Source organism: Melanotaenia boesemani, chromosome 2, assembly GCF_017639745.1.
Source record: "Melanotaenia boesemani isolate fMelBoe1 chromosome 2, fMelBoe1.pri, whole genome shotgun sequence".
NCBI lineage: Eukaryota > Metazoa > Chordata > Actinopteri > Atheriniformes > Melanotaeniidae > Melanotaenia > Melanotaenia boesemani.
This window is the reverse complement of record NC_055683.1, coordinates 14099767-14119241: the sequence shown is the minus strand read 5'-3', so window position 1 is coordinate 14119241 and position 19475 is coordinate 14099767. Positions and strand designations below refer to the sequence as shown.

At 44.7% G+C, this 19475-nt stretch overlaps 1 protein-coding gene across 1 annotated transcript; it reads right to left on the bottom strand.

The window, feature by feature from the left end:
• Nucleotides 1-1289: 1289 nt before the first annotated feature.
• On the bottom strand, nucleotides 1290-18716 carry si:ch211-106h11.3 (CCN family member 1). The gene is made up of 5 exons (XM_042011593.1): nucleotides 18520-18716; nucleotides 10261-10474; nucleotides 7474-7914; nucleotides 6843-7021; nucleotides 1290-3670 (listed from the first exon to the last, which is right to left on the bottom strand). Exons 1-5 carry the CDS (start codon nucleotides 18568-18570, stop codon nucleotides 3365-3367), a joined length of 1191 nt encoding a protein of 396 aa, XP_041867527.1. The 5' UTR covers nucleotides 18571-18716; the 3' UTR covers nucleotides 1290-3364.
• Between the last annotated feature and the right edge of the window lie 759 nt (nucleotides 18717-19475).

Below are 19475 nucleotides of genomic sequence, written 5' to 3'. Positions count from 1 at the left end.
TCCTCACATGGCAGCCCCCCTGCAGTTTGCCAAAATGCATCTGAAAGACTCACAGACCACAAGAAACAAAGTCCTCTGGTCTGATGAGACAAAGAATGAACTCATAACGTGCATGCCAGGCATCATGTTTGGAGGAAACCAGGCACCACTCATCACCAAGTCAATACCATCCCTACAGTGAAGCATGGTGGTGGCAGCATCATGCTGTGGTGATGTTTTTCAGCGGCAGGAACTGGGAGACTAGTCAGGATAGAGGGAAAGATGAATGCAGCATGTACAGAGACATCCTGGATGAAAACCTGCTACGGGGCGCTCTTGATCTCAGACTGGGGCGATGGTTCATCTATCAGCAGGACAACAACCTGAAGCACACAAGATAACAAAGGAGTGCGTTCAGGACAACTCCATGAATGTCCTTGAGTGGCCCAGCCAGAGCCTAGACTTGAATCCGATCTCTGGAGAGATCTGAAAATGGCTGTGCACCGACGCTTCCCATCCAACCTGATGTAGCTTGAGAGGTGCTGCAAAGACGAACGTGCAAAACTGCTCAAAGACAGGTGTGCCAAGCTGGTGGCATCATATTCAGAAAGACCTGAGGCTGTAATTGCTGCCAAAGGAGCATCAACAACGTATTGAGCAAAGGTTGTAATATTTGTGATTTCTTAGTGTTTTATATTTAATAAATTTGTAAAAATTGCTAAAACAAAAAACAAACATTTTTACATTGTCATTATGGGTGTGTAGAACTTTTAAGGAAAAAAAATTCATTAAATTTTGGAATAACAAAATGTGGAAAATGTGAAGCGCTGTGAATACTTACTTGATGCACTGTAGAAAATCTATTTGTGTTTGTTGCACAATGAGAACAGTTGACATACATCATGATTAAGGCTAACCTTTTACGGGAAGCATATCACTGAAAGATGAAATGCCTCTGCATGCTACACAGGAGTACACATGGAGTCGTCAAAGTCCCAGATATTTGATTGAGATTGTTGTTCAACATGAAAATGAGATGAAAAATTTTAGTACTGATCACTTGCTGCTTTATTTTAGAATAGCCGGGTTTTAAAGTTTTGTAATGTCCTCTAACGTCACAATAATTCTTCTCTGTTTGAAAGTTTAAATTTCCAAGAATTTCGACAAGCGCCTGATGAAGGATTAAAGACAAAACAGCTGTTTAGGATGTTAGCATGCTGGAGCTACTGTTAGCTTGGCACTACAGAATTATAAACGGTAGATCCTTTAATACATGACTGCTTCATTTCTTTAAATAAATGTCTCGTACATCAGGGTGAAAAACTCTTTATTGAAAAAGTATTGAAAATCAAACCAGTTGTATCTTATTTTACCAGCTTCTAAGAAAAAATGTGAAAAAAGAACAATTCTTAAGCCTCCTGATCTTTGTTTTTAGTTATTTTATAGGCATGACTCATACATTTTAATGTTCCCTACTTTTAATACAATCATGATGCTTTTAAACTGGCATGTACTCCTCATAAGGGATCTGAACCTGCCTTGTTCAGTGCTAAACTATACATGGACTACCTCAGTATAATCATTGGCCCTTATACAGCAGATAAAACTACAAAGAATTTAAAAATGCATCTGTACATAGCTGCTCTATAGTGTCCCTTAAAACTAGACATACAGTACCAAAAACACAGCATCTACAAGAGCAAATAGCAATGGCCAATACCAAGGTAGATGGGCAGCTGAGGCCCTTACAAAGGACTTATTGTAGCCTAGAAACTTAATTCGTATGCAGATATTTTCCAGATTGACAGAAAACTGCAAGAAACATCAAATTTTATGGTACAACAATGGTGCTAAAATCACCAATATAAGAAACTTGCACAGTAAAATATACAGATCAGTTTAAAATGCCATCTCAATCCATCTGCATTACGCTTGCATGAGATGGAAGATCAGGTCATTAATCAAGGCTGTCATAAGGTGCATTAACTAATCCAAGCGCCAGTTAAGGGAGGTGCTCGGGATCTTCAGTCATAATAAATGATCTAAGCCACAGAAATGAAAGAATAATACAAAATCCCTTCTGTCAAATCGGTTTCTTTCAAATGTCCTTATAAATAGGCTCCTGCTGAGGTTGTGCAGCCTTAGTTTGAGCATAAAGCTCTTCTTTGCCTTGACAGTAAAGTCAGCATTTCTGAGAAACAGACACCTCTTTAACATGAAAAGACACGAGTTCTTGTTTTGTTTCTGTCACAGGCTGCGCCGCTCAATTACAGGCCAGATTAGGCACCAGAGCGGTTCCACCCACAAGTCACAAATTACATGTTTACCTCAGCACACACGCAGTTTTTAGATTTTATTTTTATAGCAAACCGAAGACTGGCTGATTTTCTCTCGCTGCCCCTCAGAGATTGTAATTTGCACAGAATTAGGGGCTCGACTTTCTGACGCCAGAATCCCAGGCTTGTTCTTCTGGTGCTTGCTAAATGTCTCAGTTTCTTGTGGAGACAGGGCAGGAGATGATCCCAGCTGTGTCAACAACCTTTGACATATTCCCTCGCAATGCGTACACATCAACACATAAGGTTAAACTCTGTCTTTTTCAACCTCTACTCGTCGACATCCATCATTAGATAGGCTCGGATCGGTGGGAGTCTCCATCTTCTAGATCCTTGTTCACCCACACTGATGCTCCAAACATAGCAGCACCACCTTCCCTGGTGGCACGCGACTGTGTTGTCATGTCTCTCATGATGTAACAATAAATATGATATAAAGACACAAACTATTCTTCTCAGAACATCGGAGTTGCTCGTCTTGACGAGTTTTCCATCTGATTTAACAAATCTCTATCATATCGGAGTGCACAGACACATGCGTCTAGCTGGGTTATGTCAAACCAGCTGTCATATCTATCCCTCAACAAATCCACTGACATAAAAAAGAGACAAGCATAAAACAAGAAATAGTTCTGCTTGTGTGTTTGTGTCTCCGCTCTTGCTCCATTCTTCCGTAAAAAAAAGAAAAGTCCCAGAGTTCAGGGAAGATTTGGAGCATGGCAACAAAACGGTGGTTGATTACGTGCATGTTTGACATCAAGATTTAGTCACAGTTTGAAATCTGGCCAGACCAGAAACAACTTTGAATCTGCACTAAACCCAGGGCTGCTCTCATTGCTGTTTCCAAGTTGGTGTAATATCCATATGGTTCGTTTTCTTCTCCCCATTCCTTCCAAAATAATCTTCCAGAAAAGTTGTTCTGACGTTCGAACACTTGTGTCTACTTAAAGATACACTAAGGACAGCTACTTTATAATGGGTACAGCTAAGGGGGGGAGTTATTGTCTGCTTTTTTGGAGGGAATGTAGGTGGGTTTAGGGGTGATGCCACTAGTCCTTGAACTTGTGGGTGTCTCCATAGAGCCACTGCTGTGGGGGCAATGCAGCCTCGTTGAGATGGTTACACTCATCGCTGCACTTACAGGACTGAATGAACATGACGGACCTGTTGAAGTGTTCTCCATCGGGGCAGGCAAAGGTCACGTTTGCTGTACGTGTGCGACGAGGTGAGCAGCAACGGCCGTCCCTACACACTCCGCAGTAGTTTGGCCTGTATAAGCGAGTGGTCCTGCAGCCAGCGTAGGACAAACGGTGAGGCTCCGGCGCCTTGTGGGTGCGAGAGCACTTCCTGCCTCTCTGTGGACGGAGAGAGAGAGGAAAGGGTAAAAAAGGCAGAAAGATCACATGCATGATGCCACTGGCCACCTCTGAAATCTGATTGTACATCCCAGGTGCCTACTCAGCTGTTGACAGGTCACTGGAGGAGGATGAGAGAAAAGTCTTTCCAGACATGGATCACCAGTAGCACTACACCAGTTTGAAGCAGTTTCCTAACTAACCATCTTTTAAAAATATTGCCATCGGGCTGCCTTTGCAAGTACAACTTCTAATGTTATGTGAGGCTGTTAACCTCATGTTAGCATAATGCTATGTCGCAGTGCTAATCTAGTTATACGGTAGCACTTGATTAGTTTTAAGATAATGTGGGGAAAATGTGTCCTGTTTAGCTTTCAGTGAGCGTATTTAAGGACTACACATAAACCCAGTTAATCAATATTTTTACATTGGAGATGAAAATAAACTATAAACATGCTCAAAGTTACTTAGTGCTGACTATGCTAAAGCTACACAATCCAGTTTGATATGAACAGGAAGCCAGTAAGGCTGCTAATTGACTGAGAGAGGAACAAAATAATTTATTTTTCTTTCACTGATAAAGTATTGCCCACCCTGTGGTGTAAAAGTCTAGCACTACCACTGTTTGAATAAATTTTCTTTTTAATTGTTTTATTTAAATTATCATGTCCTTTCATGTTCTTTCTTTTACTCTGCAAAACAATTTGGGTTGCTCTTATGCTTTTGTTAAAGTAAATAAAGTTTAGTTGAATATTGCCATCAAATATAAATCTGTGTTTTCTGAATTAAAACAGCAACTGTTACAGACATAATTATTTAACAGAGACAACTATACATGGCTAACTGGTGTGTGAAATACGCGTGGACATGAGACTGGGGTAGTGAGGTTTAAAGGTTTGGTGGGTAACCCTTAAAAGCACAGCCACTCTTCAGCCATTAGATTCCAGCGGCTACAAGAACAGCTGCATTTGTTTTGATAAGTTTGTTGTTGGTATTTCTGTGTATTTACTCTGCAACACGAGTAATGTTAAAAGCTTTTCTTTTGTCTGTGAGACAAATTACTTTTGTATTTTCAATTCCTATTAGCTGTATAAGTCCCCCACTCGATTCATTCATTTGAGTCGGATGTGTTAAAGCAGGGAAACCTTAAGAACCAAAGTTTAAGATCCCCGGTTTAGCAGGTTAGTGGGCTAACATTAGCTAATAACCAATAGACACATTACAGCTAATGCTAATGGGGACTAAAACCAGCTACTTAACACATTAAAATCTGCTGATGGCACTAGTAAGGTCACCACAGTGCCAGAGACACTCTGTATAATTAGATAATATTCCCTTTGGAGTCAGCCATAGCATCACATGAATCATTATTTATCCTGTGGGATATAAAAAACAAAGATTTTAACTTCAGAGATATACAAAAACAAAGTAAAGGTCAGAACAGACGAAGAACAGAGATGAGTGCCAGATAGAGTAGCATACCAGCAATAGTTAAGGACTGACACTGGTACACATTAACACCCACCGCAGCTCTGCACTGGGAGAGCTCAGTGGAAACAGGTGCTTAACAACCAATCAGGCTCACTGAATGGCTCACAGCCCATGGCAGAATGTTTTTGAAAGTGTTGTGTGTGAAATGTGAGAGAGCAACAGAGTGGGCAAATTAAGCACTCTTTAAATCACACAAGTGCAGCTGTCACCCACAGTGTCGTAGTTTCAGTGCAGGAGATATCCCCCACAGTCATATGAGGGGGTGGGGTGTTACTCCTCTGGCAAAATCCTGGGATTTTTGCCTGTGTGAAACCAATCTGTGTGTGTTAATTACAAAAAAACTGTTAAAATGTTGTTACAGTTCGCAAAGTGGGGGATTCAAATAAAGTGAGATGCAAACATGATGTTTTTAAAATTGTGCATCTTGTTAAAGGTTATCTTTAAACAATGTCTCTGCAGTGAGTTGCCATTAAACCTGTGAAGGAAGTTTCTGCTCATAGCCAAGAAATATTTCAAAATAAAATTTCTATGTATTACTTTACTACTCTCTTTTAGAAATAGAAAGATAAGTTGTATTATGTTAGCTTGTGAGCTTTAGGATAATTTCTAAGCAGCCTTTACTTCCTGTGGACAGAGCCAGGAAAGCTCTTTCCAAAGTTTTCAGCCCTTGAAGCTAAGCTAACAGCTTACTGCTCAAAATTTTATAGCTAGCAAAAATGGATTTCAATTTATACTTAAGTCCCTGTGCACACAAGCTGCTCATTTTTCTAATCTGATGCAGCTCCATATTTTGCTTTGATGTTGTAGAAACAACAATTGTCCTTCATTAAACTTGTTCATAGATTAACAAGTTTTCTTCTTCATTGTGTGTCTCGTCTTCTCCTTTAGTAATTCTTGATGTCTCCTTTGTTTACATGGCAATGGTGAACCTAGGCAAGCTAGCGGTGGTGCTAACTTTGCTAATAGTATTTTTTATGTTTGCACAAAAATGTGAAGTTACACATGGACTATATTGAGGAAGTCAGGTGGGATGACTTTGAAAACATTAAAAATGGAAATGTTTTAAACATTTGCTTTTGACTGTAGTGCTTCAAAAGGCAGAGAACTCTAACATCAAGTGTCAGACCCATTAAAATACTGCATGCACATTGTCTATTGGCATTTTTTGTACATTAAGTTTGCTTAAATCTATGGTGTACTTTAAGCTAGGGTAAGCTTTAGGATTATTTCTAGGCACTTTCCTGCCTTTGCATAAGGCCAGCAATGCTGTTTTTCTTTTGATTTGGCCTATGAAGCCAAGTGATCCTTCCTTTATTGCTCCCTGAAACTGGTGTACTTAAATGATTTAAATTAAAACATAATTTCACATACACTCTGTTATCTTGACCGAAAACTGTAATAGAGGAACAAGGTCTAATATAGCTCTGTGTTCATTCTACTGGGAATGTTTCCCACACAGCAACAGGACTTTGGATAGCCAGAATGGATCATAAAGTGGCTCCAACTACAAAGATTGAGGGAGTGGGTTGTACACATGCCATGATATTCATACCAACAGCCCCATAGAGCAATTCTTTCCTGAATCTGTTTAGCGTGGTGCCAAGGCTGCATGGTTTTGGACAATCACCTCCACAAAATATATCTTAAGAGGAATCTTAAAAGCCCCAAACACTTTCCTCACCTTTATGGGTAGAGACATAGAACTGCAGGGTCGAATGTTGCAGAGACGCGTCTCCTTGATCAGCTTACACCGAGCATTGTCATTGGTAACGCGAGAGGAAACGCCCATCCCACAGCTCCGGGAACACTGGGACCAGGAGGTGGTCTGAACCACACACTGATCACCCACCTGCCTCCTGGCTAGGAGAGATGAAAGAGAGGACACATGAGAAAAAAAACTATGAGGGATGCTGCAAAATATGGAGTCAGAGAAGCGGAATCGGGGAAAGGTAGAGTGGAAGAAAAGTGGCCAATGGGAGCAGGAAGGGAAAGCAGAGGTATGGGGATGCAAAGCACACTAGTCTTATTCACTAAACAGGCAACACTGACACATAGAGAGGGTGATTACAGAGAGGGGAGAGCTGGGTGACAGAGGTATGTGCTGTGTGAGACGGAGAGAGCGCCTCTGGTGTGCAAGGAGCCAGTGGAAAACAAGCCTCACATTCGGCTAACACAAGCACAGTGGAAAAGGCCCACATTGACGCTGTTTGTGTGTCAAGGGGCTAAAATGGCTAAAACATAAACAAGTTGCTTTACTGTGCAGAGGAAACAGACGGCACTCTAAAAGGGGATGCGACAGCACCCTTTCCTACCCGCCAGATGCTTGTATCCACGTCTCTTGTCCCACTTGTGTCCCACCTCCATCAGTTCATTGCCCATGGTGTTCTTCTCCTTTTTGGGTTTGTAAGGGTGCAGCTTCCGATAAGGTTTTGGGTAAGGCTTCGGATACGGATAGGCTGGGTAGGGCATGTAGGGGTAAGGTGGGTAAACAGATAGTGGAGGTTGTTGGTGTACCGAGGGCACAACAGTGCTTCCCTTATGGCAGTCGATGCTGAGGCAGCACTGGCCTGGCACCTTGACTAGCTGTGGGGACGGACAGGACGGGGATGCTAGGGGCACATGGCTGGGACAAAGGGGCACACACCCCACTGCTCCATCGATGCATATGCACTGGTGCTTGCAGCCGGCATGGAAATTCTCACCATTTTGATAAATCCGGCCATTGTATTCACAAGACCGTCCCTCTGCCTTTGCTGCAATAAAGAAGACAAACAAGCTGGTTAAGCTAGTTAAATTATTTGTAGGAGAAATAACATAACCTTTGAGATCTGTGCCTATTTTTGAGGCCTCTTTTCAAAAATTGCATACCTATAATGAATGAGGATATGTCTGCTACCACAAAGTATATATGAATACTTCTAGAGTCATAGTAAATATCAGTATATGCGTTACTAGTTACTAGTTATGCTCTACTAATAATAAATGAAGATGGCACATAGCACAAATGAAAAAAGTTGTAGGCTTCCTTCAGGATTAATATGAATATCCTATTGGGATGATGCAGCTGTAACTAAACCTGTATCAAATCATAATACAAAATGTAAACATTATCTCTGCAGGAGGTTTTAGTACACACAGTTCAGACAAGGTTTCCAAAATGGCCAATTTGGCACAATCTGTTCTCAAAATCCCACAACTGGGGGAACTCAAGTTTTAAAAGGTTAAGAGATAAGACTTAAGAGTGAAAAGCAGTCAGAGTCCTCTCAGATTGAGGAACAGGGAAAAAGACTCATAGATGTGCTAAGCTATGAATATCCTCAGACAGGTATTTAAATTGGGACTATATTTTCTCAACCTAACAGCATCCAGTGTGATAGACTGCCAAATTGTCCAGGATGTACCTTGCCTCTCGCCAGCTAATTGCTAGGAGAGGCAGGGTTGCAGCTTCCCCGTGACCCTGAATTGGTATAAGCAGTATAGAGAATGAATAAATGAATGAATAAGAGTGTCCATGTTGTGGTAGTCGTGTGCAGCCACCATAACAGCAGTCATCAACCAGCGGCTGCACACTACCTGCGCAACACAGATCTTGCTCTGTTAATACAAAATAATGCCAAAGAAAACAACCAGTCGATCTGTAAAAATCTAAACTAAAGCGTTCACTCAGTCTTTGCTCTTCTCTTGTCTCTATTTTGAGAAGCTGTTAGTTTGGTTCAATTATCTCCTTTCCTGCTTCTCCAATAAGAGAGCGCTCTGACTGTACTATTTGTTTTAAGTTTTTAAAGTGTTTAAAGAAAAACTAAATACCTTAAGCTTTATCAGTTGTGATATTCTGCCCTGTTCAGAATATTTGTTTCCATTTGATGCATTGTACTAGCGTTAGCCTTAGGCTAATTTACACCTGCAGTCCTCTGGAAAAGGCAATTAATCTAATGCAGTTTTCATACATTTATCCAAGATGCTTTATGCTCCTATAATGCATGATAGTGATATAACAGAAGTATTATTTCTTTAAATAAAATTTTAAATATTTTTCATTATATCTTAATTACTTAAGTTATCTTAATTACTTAAATATTTTGACAACTTACACTTGTATAACAGGCTGCTGTTTTTCCCTTTGACACGGTGCATTCAAGGCCTTTCATTTTCTGGGTTTGTTAAGTCACTATACATTTGGACAGCACAACAAAATGGTGCACTCACAATGTGACCGATAATATAGTAAGTAGTGAGTGATTTTGGACACTGTTGCTGACTATTACTGAAAACTCTACTTTTTGGGCTTCCCCTTTCCTAGAGTCTGCTTTTCAGCTTTTTGTGCAGGTGTAAGCTAATTTTTTTCCTGCTTGGCCAGGTTACTCATTTGCATAACATCTGCCTGTAAACTAGCTCTGTGTGACTCAACAAAAAAGCAGCATCTCTTTTTGACCAATCAGAGCAAGATTGGGGGTTTTGAAGAGCAATTTAGACAGAATGGTTCAAGAGGTGTTGCAAAAACATGAAGTGTGACAAATATAAAGTTTATATAGGGTTAAGCACATAAACATATTCTAGTAGGCCATCTAAAATAAATTGATGACTCTTGTTCGCTTTTTAAAAGGGGAAGAAGGAGCACCAACATCTCCACACTTATTAAGCAAAAGCTATTCTTATACCAGAAGGGAGTTTTGACTTGTTTTTAATGTCCTGCCCTTTCACTCTCTCAGCAGGACTCCCCAAACAACATCCCGTATACCCCCCTTTTTATAGAAACACCCCCTAATAAATACATGTATAAAAATACCACTGTGTCCATGTGTCTGTGTTTCATGGGGCTGTTTGTGTACACACTGAAGTACTTATATAAATCCCTGAGTTGGCCAGGTTTCAGTCACAGCTCATGAAGGTGCGCTCCTTTTGAAACGTGGCACAGGCTTCAAACCTCAAGCCCCTATCAAAGAGAAACCCCAGCTGCCTGGCTCAGAAACTAGATTCCCCACCCTGAAGTTACACATTCCCCTCCCTCAACCCAAGTTGTGCCTAATCTTAACCAAAAAGCCCTCCAACCCCCTTCTCCTTCTCTGAATCAGCCTTACTGCCACCTCTGTGGTACGTACCCCTGCAGATGCCATGGGTGCGGCCCACATCATTGCCATAGTTGCATTCGAGTCCTTTATGGTGGTCACAGGGCCGCCCGTCGTGGCAGTCCTGGTTAAGCTGAGCAGCGCACACCTTGCAGCAGCCACAGCCATCGGGAATTAAACTTATTCCAGGGGGGCATGATGGGGGCACTGCCGGGCATTCACACACCATTGGACAGTCAGCAGTCACCTGCAGGAAAACAGACAAAGGACACACTTAGTTTAAATCAAGGGCTGGAAAGCTGACATACTACAGTAAGGAAGATGAAGTCAACTGGAACCAAGTAGGACAAAAGCGTGACTCATGTTACCCAGATCACAGAAATTCCTGAGAGTGTGTGTGGCTTATACATCGCCTGAATGCTCAGCACAGTCATGAGCCCCACAGGGGTATCTGTAACCCTCTGTCGCCTTCCGCTTGGCATTCCCCTGGCATGCAGGAATGAAAGGGGCATTTTCTGACCCCACCACACCCCGACCTCCCTGCTCATGCTTCTTTTGTTTCTCACCTCATCTGTGTTCATGAACACAAACATACACACACACACACAAGAACCAAGCCAAACAACTCCAAGCAGGTACTGAGATCACACCGAGCTGTCAGTCTGAGATCCCAGCATTGAGTTCATATGTTGCATAAGTTGAATACAAAGAAAATAGAACTTGCATATAACATGCTAAATGAGACATTGCAGAAGAAAAGTCACATCATATTCCTGTGGGTATTTTTGCTGCAAGCTCATATTGACCTTAAGTGTATTTTTATCTCCATTGGTATTACTGCTGGATAATATTACTGTAGCATAATTATAGACCTACAGTAGGACAGAGGAAAGTGTTTTCTAGAAAAAAACACCTAACACATAAAACCTAACACTTGGGATCATTTTAGCATTTTATTTAAAAAAAAATGGATTTAAATGCAGGTTTAAACTAAATAATTACATTTATTCAAATAGCATATATTTGACGTGCTTGCTGTTTTAGATTTTAAATGCTTTAAATTACAGTTAGGCTATTTCAAAGTACCATATTTACTGCATTGAAGAATTGTAACGTGCAAATCATGTTGATTATATGTTGTGTAGTGTAACTGTTACTTCCCTTCCCCTGCCCAGTGATCTCCTAACCGTAGTACGGAGGCTGAACAGGCGTAGTCTTGGATTCTCTTTTTGCAGTACAAAGCTTTATTGGCTATATCATGCAGCATAGAGCACAGGAGCGTGACCGCACTGCCAGCGGCTGCAGACAGGTAACAGAACCAAGCACCAAAACCTAGAACTACAACAACTAGACTCCCCGCAATGCCACTTTCTTAAAGGGCCAGGCTAGGCCGGTAACACTACCCCCACTCTGGATGATGATTAAACCCTTAACATCACTCCAGCACAAGTTACCATAGGTCATTATAAATCAAACACTCCCCTGTAATGGTCATATTCCCCAGCCCACAGTCAGTACATGCTGTATAGGTAATTACTTAAAGGGAATAACTCAGGTGAATGTGTAATGTCCATTAAGAGTTCATAAAAGAAATAGTGCACATATTCTTTTAAATCAAAACACAATAGAGCGTACAGTGCGTGGAGGTATCCTGGAAGAAAGGTAGTATGGTTAAGTGCATTGCATGTACGTCTGGTGAAATACCCTGTAGTTGTTTAGCTCAACAAAAAGGCATCAACATTTCAAATCCATATTTTAGCAGCCACTACTCCCATAACTCATAAGGCACTTGATATGAAACACAATAGCTGGCAGTAACATATATAACAGGAAGAATGGTGTTACTTTAAATGGCATGTAAACTTGTAAACAACGAACATGCTATTTGACTTTCAAACAGAACAGTCTCTTCTTTTTTTTTTTAACTCTGAGTAGAGCAGCGATCCGCCTACACCCTGACTCAGGTAGAAGTGCTTCTTTAGCAATGTCTAGTGACTAATCCAGTCACCCAACATATCAGGTGCTCGTGTTGTCCTCCGGGGTCTAGGCCGAGGTGTGAAGACCAGAGGACGACGCTGTCTCACCCTCCGTGCAGGACGTGGAGTACCAGCCTCATTCTGCTGAGGCTGAGCAGGGCTGGCGGGAGGTGGACTAGGGTGCGGTGAAACAGGTGGAGAGGAACCAGCGCCCTCGCTGGTCGCTGCGACAGGATACTCGGTGGAGGATGTGTCCCACAGCTGAAGAGGCCCGCTGTCGATGTCAGATTCTCCATCAGAAGCTGGTGGCGACACCTCCAGTGGTATCGATGTGTCGGTTCTCTGGAAAACCCAGCTGTTGTCTAGCGGGGTTCTGGAGTGGTAGACCTTGAGCTTATCATGGTGGACAACTTTGACCTTTGACCTTGGGCTCTTTTGGATCTGGTACACCAAGTCATCCAGCAGGCCCACTATGAAATAAGGACCTTCGTAGGCTGGCATGAACTTTCGCACTTTGTTTCTCACTCTTTGGGTGCCTTTGATCAAATGCCACACAGCAGTGCCAACTTTATACTGGGTCTGGCAAATGTTTTTGTCATATTGTCTCTTTGCTCTTTCAGAGGATTTTCCCAGGGCCTCTCGTGCGATCTGGTGGGAGAGTTCGAGTCTTTCTCTTAGTTTTAGGACATATTCAGGTAGTGAGTTGGTACTAGTGTCATTTGGTGGGAGACTAGCGACTAAGTCTATGGGCTCAGTGACTTCTCTACCAAACAGCATCATGTTAGGGGTCAGTCCGGTGGAACTGTGTTTGGTGGCTCGGTAAGCCATGACTGCATAGGGGAGCATTAAATCCCAGTCCCAGTGACACCTTTCGGCGGTGGCTGCTAGTGTCTTTTGCAAGGTGGCGTTGAAGCGCTCCACTTGTCCGTCCGATTGCGGGTGAAAAGGGGTTGTGCGAGTCTTTTCGATTCCCAGTAGCTGGCACATGTTCTGGAATACAGCTGACTCGAAATTTGTTCCCTGATCGCTGTGCAGTGTGTGTGGGGCTCCGTACCTACATACCCACTCTGAGACAATCTTTTCGGCCACTGTTAGCGCCTGTTCGTTAGGGACTGGATAGGCTTCAACCCACTTACAGAAGTAGTCTTGTACGACCACAATATAGCGATTGTGTCTGTCAGTTTCATTTAAAGGCCCCATGAGGTCGACTGCGATTCTTTCCATAGGTGCTCCAACCCGCACGGTGCCCATGGCGGCCTGTGGTGTTTTCGTAGGGCGGGCCTTGGCAGCACAACTGGTGCATGTGCGGCACCACAATGTCACTTCGTCCCTCATGTTGTACCAATAGTACCTGGTTTTGACACGAGCAAGAGTCCTTTCCCCTCCAAAATGTCCTCCGACTGGACCATCGTGCATCTGCTCCATTACAGCTTTACGTAATGTGTGGGGCAGGAGGATCTGGGGGTAAAATGTTTTGCCTTCAGGACAGAAAAACTTCCTAAGTAGTACTCCATCTTTAATGTACAGTCTTTTCCACTGTGAACAGTAGGCTTTTGTGGCTGGGCTAAGGGCAGCTAAGGTGGACCATGGTGGACGGCTCCCCCCGTTATCCACCCACTGCCAGACTGGTGCAATATCAGAGTCATTCTTTTGGGCTGTGCTCAGCTGCTCTAGTGTCCACCCCTGGAACAAACCAGTTTGTGGTGGCCCGCTTACTCTGTGGATAGCTGGACAGGTGGAAAAACAGCTACTAGATGTGTCCCCCACCCCCACTACAGGTGACTCAGGCCCAAGCCCCACTACCCCCACTAGAGGCTGCCCTGGGATGGATGTGAAAGGCACGGGTACTGTGGAGTAATCAGAAGGGTCACACTGCACTGCTTTGTCTTGGCACCGGTCACTGCTAAGCTCGGGGTCTTGTATGGTGCAGGGGCAGGACCCCCGGCACGGCCGCCTGGAAAGTGCGTCTGCGTTTTGGTGGACCTTGCCTGGGCGGTGGACAACGGTAAAGTCGTACTCGGCCAGCTTTTCTAGCCAGCGTGCCAGCTGGCCTTCTGGTTCTCTTAGCCTGGTCAGCCAACGTAAGCTACTGTGGTCCGTTCGAACAATAAAGGGGCGGCCCAGTAGATACTGTCTGAAGTGGGAGGTGAAATCTACAACTGCCAGAAGCTCTCTACGGGTGGTGCAGTAGTTCTGTTCGACAGCTGACAGTCGCCTGCTCCCATAGGCTAACACCCTCTCCTCGCCCCCTTGTACTTGGGAGAGGACAGCTCCGATCCCACAGTCACTAGCGTCAGTGTCCAGAAACATTTCTCCTTTGTCGAGGGGGTAGCCCAGGACAGGAGCTGAAGTTAACAGTCTTTTTAGTTCGTCAAACGCCCCTTGGCATTGGGCAGTCCAGCTAAAGCGGGCGTATTTCTTTGTCAGTTCGTGCAGTGGTTTGGCTATTGTGGCAAAGTCAGGGACAAAACGTCGGTAGTAAGAGGCTAGGCCGACAAACTGCCTCACCTCAGTCACGTGTCTAGGTGTGGGCCAGTCCCTAACTTTCTCAGTCTTTTGGGGGTCAGTGGCGATGCCATTGGCGGAGACGATGTGCCCCAGGTAAGCCACCTCCTCCCGAAACAAACAGCACTTAGACGGCTTAAGTTTTAGGTTTGCTTGGCGGAGCCTTTTGAAGACTTGCTGTAGTCGCTCTAACATTTGGGAAGTGTCACGCCCCAGAACCACTATGTCGTCTAAATACACTAGACATGTCTCCCACTGCAGTCCCACTAACACTCGGTCCATAAGTCTTTGGAAAGTGGCCGGAGCGTTACATAATCCGAAGGGCATCACATTCCATTCAAAAAGTCCTTTGCGGGTACAGAAGGCTGCGGCTTTACGGGCTCTGGGGGTCATTTCTACTTGCCAATACCCCGAGGTCAGGTCAAGTGTGCTAAAGTACCTGGCAGTGGACAAGGTGTCGAGGGTGTCCTGGATTCGTGGCAGTGGATATGCGTCCTTGATTGTCCTTTCATTCAGTGGCCTGTAGTCCACACAGAGCCTGGGGGACTTGTCCTTTTTCTTCACCATCACGATAGGTGCAGCCCAGCCGCTGTTGCTAGGCTGAGCCACACCCGCGTCGAGACTCTGTTGTAGCTGCTGGTCTGCGGCAAGCTGCTTGTCGGCTGCCATCCTGCGAGAAGGCTGCTTGACAGGTGGCCCCGGCGTGGTCTGGATGTCATGCTGCACGATGTTGGTGCGGCCAAGATCAGCAGGACCAGTAGAGAATACATCGCCATAACTTTGCAGCAGGAGGGCTAGCTTGTGATGGTCACCCTCCGACAGGCCAGAGCAGCTCTCAGAATACAGGACCTGCAAATGAGAAGGAACAGAAACAAGGTTGGCAGACCCCGGCTTGGACGGGGGCGAGACTGACGGGGGCTCCAGGGTGCCCACCACCTCGGCAGGTTGAAGGACACCGGCCACGGCCCCTCTCTTCAGGGTGACGGGTGTAGCCCCTGGGTTGAAGACTCGGATGGGGATGCCCGCGGACCTCTGTGGTTGCACAACAGCATGGGCTACTAGGACACAGTGTCTCTCGATGAAGGTCTTGGTTGGACTGAGCAACAGGTCCCCACTGTTGGCGGAGGGAAGGCGGGTGAAACCAGGTACCACATACTCGCGACCAGGTTCCAGGACGGTGGTGCGGGCGACTCGGACCAAATGAGTTGCAGGCTGGTAGGCGGGGTCGTAGCGTGGAACTTTCTCATCGAAGAGGGTTATTTCTTTACGGCCGTAGTCCAAACAGGCATTTGACTGACGCAGGAAGGGGTGCCCCAGGATGACTTCGGTGCTATCGGCTGTGTCGGCCATGATGAAGTTCACATCGGCTTTTCTGCTCCCCACTAGGACAGGCAATACCACTTCTCCCAGGACAGCTAAACCTTCGGGCCCTATCCCCTGCAGGACCTTGGCAATGGATGGCTGTATAGGGGGCCTGGACCGGGTTGGTAGAGAGTTGAAGTGGTGTAGGGGCAGCACATTTCTTCGGGCACCAGAGTCCAATAGAGCACAAAGTCTTAGTCCATGTATCATTATCTGAACACACATCTCTTCTTCTTGACCTTTTGAGCAGACGATAACTGCGCTGGTATCGGGAAATGGGTCTTGGATAAGACTCACTTGCCTTTGTTGAGGTCGACGTGGGGAAGGACACTGCCTCTGTATGTGTCCTACGCCGGAGCAGTTATGGCAGATGACCTCCCCTGAGGTCATTTTGCTGGGAACAGTCTTCTTAGAACGTTGCTGGCGGGCCCTTGGCGCACCCCTTGGTTGCTCGAAAGGAGTTACTGGAGCGCACCTAGGCTGGTCACACACCGGCGCAGGAGTATCCTCAAACACCACGGCTGTTCTCGTTGTGGCGCCACGGGGCCCCAAGCTTGGGCGCATCATCTGTGTTACGGCCCTGGCAGCTCTCTTTGTGGTCTCATGCCGGTGTGCAACGTCGTACGCTTTGGCAAGTGTGCTGGGCTTTTCTTCTAAGAGCTTCTGGATAATGTCGGCATCTGTCATAGCATTAGTGAAAATCTCTACAGAGATACTGTCTTGGTCTAGTTCAGAGCGGTCACTGTAAACAATGGCAACCTTCTCATAGATGTCATCACGGAGGGTGTGCATGGCTTCACCGGGCTTCCTGACTCTCTGCCTCAGCTCAATTCTAATGGCTGCGGCATGCTCTGAATGTGGTCCATATGCAGCATCCACTTCATTTTTTATTTGTTCATAGCTCCAGTGGGCTGACTTGGGGTTTTTGTGAACTATAGTACCAGCTGCACCAGTTAAGCTGAATCTGAGTTGAATAGCTTTGGTATCTTCTGTCCAGTGATTAGCTCGTGCACATGTCTCAAACTGGCAAATAAAGTCTTTCCACGAACCTGACCCGTTGAACTGTCCTGGCCGCAGAACTGGGATCCTCTCTTTCAAGTAGCCTTCCTCGTCGCTGCTTTCCGCAGGATAGACAAGCACCTGGCGCGAGGAATGGCTGCGGGGCGCCGACTTCACTCGCCTCGGGCCGGGCCGACCAGCGCTGGGCATAATGTGTGGTGTCTGTGCTTGTGTGTAATGAGCGGGAGTCCAATAGTCGCAGTTCATGGGCGTGAAAGGGGTCTGATTCACTTTATATTCATTTGCATTACTACTGGGCACAAATGGTGTTGATGTCACTCTCTCGCGGTGACAAACGGCCCCAAACTGACAACCAGCCGTCTCCACGGGCGTTATAAACGGGTTGGTGTGTGCCGATGGCGGCGGAGTAAGCTGCCATGTCGCCCCTTGTTGCTGCATCTGCCCGCGGTGCTCATTCTTCGTGGCGGCTAGCGTTAGCTCCATGCTAGTCAAAAACGGATTAGTTTGGTTCCCATTATAATCCGCGACTGGCTCAGTTGGTCTCATATTAGCTCTAGCAGCATCTGTCATATCTGGCCAAAACGGGTTTGTGCTCACATTATGTTCCGTTACCTTGAAGTGTCTTTTAGTATTCGCATTGTCATTACCACGGTAAACAGGCGCTGCCATTTTCTCTCTCGGCTGCCGCTGTCTTTTCTCTTCGTGGTCCGTGTAGTTACTTCGGTCTTCTTGGCAACGAATTCCAGGACGAGCCCCCAGTGTTACTTCCCTTCCCCTGCCCAGTGATCTCCTAACCGTAGTACGGAGGCTGAACAGGCGTAGTCTTGGATTCTCTTTTTGCAGTACAAAGCTTTATTGGCTATATCATGCAGCATAGAGCACAGGAGCGTGACCGCACTGCCAGCGGCTGCAGACAGGTAACAGAACCAAGCACCAAAACCTAGAACTACAACAACTAGACTCCCCGCAATGCCACTTTCTTAAAGGGCCAGGCTAGGCCGGTAACATAACGCAAAACTTTATATTCATGATATTAATAACAAACGCAGACCTTTTAATTATGTCTAAACTATTAATGTAGTTATTGTAACTATGAAGTTGTAGCTAGTTGTTGCAATTGCTTCTTAAAAAACCTAAATATCACTAATTTGAGGACCCCTTAAGCACATTCTGGTGGTCTATAATGTTGCTATAACGTTGTGAAACAGTGTTGACAACTTAAATAGCGAGTAAAGTTTAATTAGATCCTGTTTTTGACATACAATACTAACAGTAACGAGGTGTCTAAAATATTAGGCTGCATGTTGAGCAGACGACAGCGGCTCAATCTCCGTTGGAGCTACAGTTTTATAGTCGACACGTGAGACTTCGCTGTTTACATGAAGCAAAAAAAAAAAAAAAACGGCGACAGTAAATTTCATGTACTCACCAAACCGAATGTCGCCACTGCTAAGACAGTAAATAACAACAGTTTCCCCATACTGTCAGCTGACTAACATAAGAGAGCAGTTAAAAAAAGAAAAAAATCAGAAAAAAGTAATCCTCCACCGGCTGGGAAACAGGACACAATAGCTTTTGTCCAGAAGGATTAAATCCCAACTTCCGAAATTATTCTCAGGTATCCTCCATCACTTCTACGTTTTCGTCAACCAACGAGTGTCTCATGGTTTTATATCAGCTCTCTGCGTTTTATGTAGGCCACGCCCACCAGAGGCCTGCCTTAACCAATTAGAACGCAGGTGCACCCAAAGTAGTCCTAGAAGGGAGAGAAGGGGCGTGGCTTAGAGTTCCAGCACTGGCAGCTGAGGTTTGGCGGTAGGGGGGCGTGGCCAAGCATGAATGCAGTCATTCATAAAAATTCAGAATTACTACATTCCAAAGCGGACCTGGTTTTGGGGTGTTTATTTATTTATGTATGAGTGAAAATAATATTTTTGATGCTTTCATGTTCTTTTCACACGCATACCTCTGTCTGGCTGCTGCTTTGTGAAAAGTAAAATAAACATACCCAGCTGCTAGTCTGTAATACATTAATACATGGAGGAGAAACCATGGAAAACAACAAAGAATTTCCCTTCCTCCCTTTATAAGAAGTACTTTTATGCTAGAGATGAACATATAAAATATATACAAAATAAAGGCAGTATTCTATGGAGCTCAAAACCACAGTGATAGTGTGTCAATAATGAAAACGATTATGATAATCTCCAGTGCAATTAATCACTCCCCCTCCCTCTCTTTATATCCTGCCTTTATCCCCTTCAGTTTCCCAAGTTTTTGAACAAATATATACACAACAATACCTGTCTCGATCCATTTGGTTTAAAGTTTTTACTAAAATTTGCAGGGTGGAGGTGAGGATAATCTTCGTGACATCCCACACAT

Bases quoted from the DNA above. Each gene is read 5' to 3' on its own strand.
- si:ch211-106h11.3 (XM_042011593.1), bottom strand. From the start codon at position 18,570: ATGGGGAAACTGTTGTTATTTACTGTCTTAGCAGTGGCGACATTCGGT. The intron at 10,475-18,519 runs GTGAGTACATGA...GTTTTCCTGCAG, and splicing joins CAGTGGCGACATTCGGTTTG to GTGACTGCTGACTGTCCAAT. The intron at 3,671-6,842 runs GTGAGGAAAGTG...CTCCGTCCACAG, and splicing joins CTATGTCTCTACCCATAAAG to AGAGGCAGGAAGTGCTCTCG.